This window comes from Octodon degus, unplaced genomic scaffold (genome assembly GCF_000260255.1).
Source record: "Octodon degus isolate 3935 unplaced genomic scaffold, OctDeg1.0 scaffold00035, whole genome shotgun sequence".
Taxonomy (NCBI): Eukaryota; Metazoa; Chordata; class Mammalia; order Rodentia; family Octodontidae; genus Octodon; species Octodon degus.
The window spans coordinates 6,660,347-6,666,189 of NW_004524611.1; the positions used below are offsets into that span (position 1 = coordinate 6,660,347).

General features: G+C 39.6%; 1 protein-coding gene across 4 annotated transcripts in view; it reads left to right on the forward strand.

Moving 5' to 3' along the window:
• The window catches only part of LOC101584521 (zinc finger protein 717), a 13,468-nt gene extending 8,395 nt beyond the window's left edge, over positions 1 to 5,073 (forward strand). The window contains exons 3-6 of one of the 4 annotated variants that reach the window (XM_023714351.1): positions 1,194 to 1,320; positions 1,561 to 1,653; positions 2,097 to 3,152; positions 4,841 to 5,073. In XM_023714351.1, coding sequence (XP_023570119.1) covers positions 1,194 to 1,320; positions 1,561 to 1,653; positions 2,097 to 3,152; positions 4,841 to 4,980 — 1,416 coding nt within the window. In that variant the 3' untranslated portion in view covers positions 4,981 to 5,073. Of the gene's footprint in view, positions 1 to 1,193; positions 1,321 to 1,560; positions 1,654 to 2,096; positions 4,080 to 4,840 lie in introns of those variants that run through there. The other 3 variants (XM_023714352.1, XM_023714350.1, XM_023714349.1) reach the window with 3 other exon arrangements.
• Positions 5,074 to 5,843: the final 770 nt, after the last annotated feature.

Consider the following 5,843-nt stretch of genomic DNA (forward strand, 5'->3'; position numbering starts at 1 on the left):
TTATTTATTTATTTAATGTATTTGGTACAAGGTCTCATTACACAGATCCAACTTGTAATGATTCTCCTGTTTTCATAGTGATTCTCCCCAGTGCAGGGATTACAGGCATGTACCACCATCCCCAGTCTCAGTTGCCATCTCAGTAAACCCAGGGGCTGGGCTGATATGGCAAACCAGGGGTCAAACCCCAGTCCCTGCATCTGCCTAAGCAGGCATTTTAATCCACTGAGCTATCTGGCCATTCCGGAAAATATCCCTATACTTTCTTCAGCAAGATATTGTTATTCTCTTTCTTCTCCATAGAGTCTGTTGTAGAATTCTTTTCCTCTGTGTAATTTCTTTTATTTTTTGTTTTTTTGCGGTACTGGGGATTGAACTCAGGACCGTGTGCTAGCCAGGCAAGTGCTTATTCTACTGAGCTATCTCCCCAGCCTGCCTCTGTGTACTTTCACTTCTTTGTCCTGACGGAGGTCATCATGTCTCACTAGGAGCTGACTGTTGAGATGCAGAGCTGCTCAGTTAACCTCTCTGCTCTGCCAGGACCACATTCTTTACGCTGCCATCTGAGGCGTGGCAGTGCTCACCTGAAGTAAATGAGGCAGTTGTGTGACATGTAGAAGGGAGAGAGTGGGATGCCATGTGAATGCTTTCAACTTTAATGTAATTAAAAATTGACAGGCGACAAAACTGTTTTCTGTTGGAATATAATCAAATGTAAAGGCAGAATCACACAGTCTGTAATGAGTTCCCCTAGTAGAAATCTAAAACCAGCCCCAGTTTTTAGATTTTTAAGGTAAATTTTCTCATAGTATTTTTAGTAATTAAGAAATAAGTATGATGGGCTGGTGAGATGGCTCAGTGGTCTAAAGCACCTACTTAGAACAAGCTTGGCAAAGCACAGGGACCGCGGTTCAATCCCCCAGCACCACATGCCAGCCCGCCCCGCCCCCTGGTGGGCTGAGCTGGCCACACACACACATACACACACACACACACACACACGTTAAAAAAATAAATAAATAAAATTTTTTTAAAAAGTATGATATATAATAGGTCTTTTGACTTTCCTTTCTCCTACAATGTGAAATACAAAGCAAGCTGCATGTGTTATGAACACCTACCTCCACTCCCACTGTCAGAACTTTACATTCTCTTGTAACCAGAGCTAATGAGCAAGAAATATTCTGTTACAGGTGTTGGTGTCATTTGAGGATGTGGTTGTGGACTTCACCTGCGAGGAGTGGCAGGACCTAGATGATGCTCAGAGGACCCTGTACAAGGACGTGATGCTGGAGACCTACCGCAGCCTGGTGTTGTTGGGTGAGTGAAATCCCCATCACTCTCAGGAGCAAGTGTCTCCTTAGTAAGTATGTGAGCACTAGCAAGATTCAATGCTATTGGGTATAAACTTTTAGTTCATGAAGAACGTGAGTGTTCCCCTTTCTCTAATGAAGGGTTCACCCTGACATCTTGATTAAGCAGCACTTCAAGCTGAGTTTTTTTCTTTCTGCACAAAACCTGACATAGCACTTTATCAAATATATTACTTCCCATTAACAGGCCATTGCATCACTAAACCTGCAGTGATCTTTAAACTAGAGCAAGGAGCAGAGCCATGGATGAGAGAAGAATCCCCACATCTGAGCTCCCCAGGTTAGTCCCTGCTTTTTGGGTTATGAGACTGGGAAGAAATGAGCTGAGTAGATGTTGGCTCTGTTCAGCTCTTGATCAGTTTTACCCCAGATCACAGGTCTGAGGATAGCTGGTCTGCATCCATCAGACATGTGCATTACATAGTTTTTAAGGAGGGCATTTGCATGTGTATTACCACCTTTTAATTTGTTAAATAGATTCTTACATTTTCCCCAAATCTAATCCTGTTATAGAAAAAAAAGAAAAGCAGTTTAACACTAGAAAATCTAGTAGTACAATCTAATGCATTATTTAGGAAGAAAAGCTATACATTATAAACCAGTTACCATTATAACTTCATTAGAACCTTACCCCAGTAAGGTAGAATCTCTTTCATTTTACCATAGGCATTCCATAGAAAATACTTAGATGTTATTGATGTATATGATCTTTTTTGATTTTAGATGTCCAGAAAGTGGATGACATAATTGAGACGAGTCACCAAAGTGGAGATAGACATCTGTGGCAAGTTGTAATCACCACCAAGAACATATCAACTGAAAACCAAGTTCAATTAAGAAATACTTTTGATTTGAACTCTAGCCATATTTCAGATTTGATTATAAATAATGAAAACTATTCAGTTTTGAAACCTGAAGAAAATGTTTGTCACAACACACATCTCCCTAGTGAGCCATGTAAGATGGATACTCCAGAGAAATCTCATTTGTGTAATATAACGGGAAAATCCCTGAGGTATCTTGAGTATTTTGGTCAGCATTCCAAGATTCTGACTGGGCAGCAGGATTTTCAGTCTAGCGCACAATGGAAAGCCTTTGTCAACAAGGCTAAATTATTGAAAGAATGTATTACATATAAGAGGGTTCCTGTGGGGCAAGTGTGTTGGGAGCATAACGAATCTGGGAAAGCTTGTGAGAAATCAGCTCTCATTGCTAAGATAGGGAAGAAAACTCTTTATAGAAACTGTGATCTCACTACACATCAGACACACATAAGGCAGAAATCCTGTGAATGTGGTGAATGTGAGAAAAACTTCATTACTAAATTAGACCTTATAATACATCAGAATAAACATCCAGGGAAGAAGCCTTATGCATGTAATCAGTGTGAGAAATCTTTCAGCTACAGGTCAGACCTTATTGTCCATGAGAGAATTCATACAGGGGAGAAGCCTTATGCATGCAATAAATGTGGAAAAACCTTCAGCCGGAAATCAACTCTCACTATCCATGAGGTAATTCACACTGGGAAGAAGCCCTATGCATGTCATGAGTGTGGAAAGACATTTCACCAGAAGTCAAACCTTACCAGTCACCTGAGAACTCACACAGGAGAGAAGCCCTATGAATGTAATGAATGTGGAAAAGCATTTGGCCAGAAGTCAAACCTCAGAACACATCAGTGTATTCACACGGGGGAGAAACCATATGAATGTAAAGAATGTAGGAGAAGTTTTTACCATAAGCCAGCACTCACTATACATGAGCGAACTCACACAGGTGAGAAACCCTATGAATGTAGTGAATGTGGTAAAACCTTTTGCCAGAAGTCCTACATTAGGAAGCATCAGAGAACTCACACTGGAGAGAAACCCTATGAGTGTAATGATTGTGGAAAAACGTTTGGGCAGAAATCGTATCTCAGTAAACATGAGATAATTCATACTGGGAAAAAACCTTATGAATGTAACCAATGTGGAATAACATTTTCCCAGAAATCAAACCTTAGTAGGCATCATAGAACCCACACAGGAGAAAAACCTTTTGAGTGTAATGAGTGTGGAAAAACCTTTGGCCAAAAGTCAAGCCTCACAGTCCATCAGGGTTCTCACAAAGGGCAGAAACCATATAAACAACAACAATATGGAAGTTTCTTCCATTAGACTCCACTTAACACAAGAAAAATCACAGTGAGTCGAAACCATATGAATGTAATCAGTGTGGAGAGAATTTTGAGCAGAAGTTAAAGCTTATTAAACATAAGATGACCACACTTGGGAGAAGCCCTATGAATGTATTTGAAGATGAAAACTTTCTGAAATTCATAACAAGCATTAAAATGCTTACATGGGAGACAACCACGAATATAGAATCATTTCCTCAGAAATCCCACTTTGATTAATGGCAAAGTCTTCATTGCAGAGACTACTTATGTCTCCTAAAACCATTTTATTCTCTCTGTAATGCAGTCTTCATTTCTGGCTTTAACTTTTGGTTATCACTAGCTAATGGAGAGGTTCTTGGAGAATATGGACAGTGATGAGCATTATGTCCAAGCCTGGCAACATAAAAGACAGTGGCCATACACTTCTCTAATTTCTCATGTCTTGAAAACTGAGGTGCAGGTGAGTCAGGACAACCTTGGGAAATAAAAAAAAATGTCACTGTGAGTTAAGACATGAAGAGAATAAGATCTTTCCAGCTGTATACCTGTACCCTTAATTTTTTTTTATAGCAGGGAGAAGTAAATCTCTGTTGTTCCATTTTTTGTGTGATTGCAATGTGCCACCAGTAACTTAGTTCTTTTATCAAAAATACATATACAGAGGAAAACTCAATGTTGCCATTTTTCAACCCCAAGTCAGCTATTGGAATAATATTTTTAAAAAGAATGTGAAGCTATAGAAATAGTGGAACAAATTTGGGAATATCTTTATTGGGCAGTGATACCACTTGAGAGTTGAAGAAAAATTATATTCTCTATGTGATGGCTTTTTATATGTATAATTTATGTATCAGAATTTGCAATGAAGGAAAAATGCCAACTTTATCTAATGGAGATCTAAGTTTTAAAATAGAAATATTAAATATGATATAAAAGGGTATTTCATAATATCCCAATGAAATATGAGTGGTTACATTGCCTGCCAGGGTGCATTTCACTGTTTCTGGAGGACTTTTTGTTACAATTGTGGTTGGGACAAGCTATCTTTGCCTATGGGAAGAGGCCTGGAGTGCAGCTACCCAGCCTGCAGATCATGGAATAGCCTCCTCAACAATACTTAGTTTACACATAAGAGTATTTTATGTTAGAAATTTTCCTTATTGGAATCTAGAGTTAGGGGTGGTGTTCATTTACTATTAATAAATACTGTGACTTAAATTAGCAAATTGATTTTTTTGTTGTGGCAAAATACTTCAGGCTTCAAAATTTCTACTAAATCACTTGAATTTGCACGTTGTTTTAGAGGCTGAAGGTCTGACAGAAGGTGGCCCCATCATTTCAGCGCTTGCCAGCAGCACCATTGACTGTCACCGTACACTGAAGAAGGTGGAAAGCAGCCATGCACAGAAAGGGCTGCACATGCCGTGTAACCCTGCCTTATAACAAGCCATAGAGAAAGGGACTAGCCGCAAGGGCAGTTTAAAGCCCTTAAGTGCCCCACCTCCAGTGACCTCCTTATCCCTCATCTTCCAGGCCCCAATATTTTAAAGGATCACCCACATCACCACACTAAAAACCAATCCTCCACACAGCACACAAACCTTTGGCAGCTAGTCTTATCCAAACAATAGCGGGATTTCTCCACACTGTCATTAGCTTCTCTGTATTTTACTATATTGATTTTTTTCCATTTATGCATTTGGTACAGGGTCTTACTACACAGCTTGGAATCATAGTGATCCTCCTGTTTTCAGCCTCCCCAGCACTGAGATTACAGATGGTGTGCCACCATGCCTGGACTTGGTCACCAGCTCAGCCAGGGTTGGGGCCATCTCAGCATGCAAGACTAGAGATTGAATCCTGGTCCCTGCACTTGCCAAAGCAGGCACTTAGTCCATTTAGTATATTGATGAAAAAGTCTACTGCATATTTTTTGTGCACTTTGTGTACATATGCTTATTATCAAACTTTTAAATAGCAAAGAATTTCTCCCTTAAATTTGGCAATAAGCATAGAATAATAGTATTTTAACTTGTTTGCATAAAAGTGCACAAATCAGGCACATATTTGTTAATAGATTCAGTTTGAATTAGCTTCAACAGCTGTGATCAAAGGGACTTTTATTCTGTTCTTCATTCTTATTGTATGTGTAAGGAGATGCCAGCATGGTGTGAGAATGTGTACCAAGCGCTGCAAAAGTGAGCAATCATTGTTCGCATTTTCAGTGATGGAGTGTTATGTGCATGCACAGTAGTTGGGGGAGTACTGTTCATCTTGATTCCGCTTACTACATGTGTGATTTCACT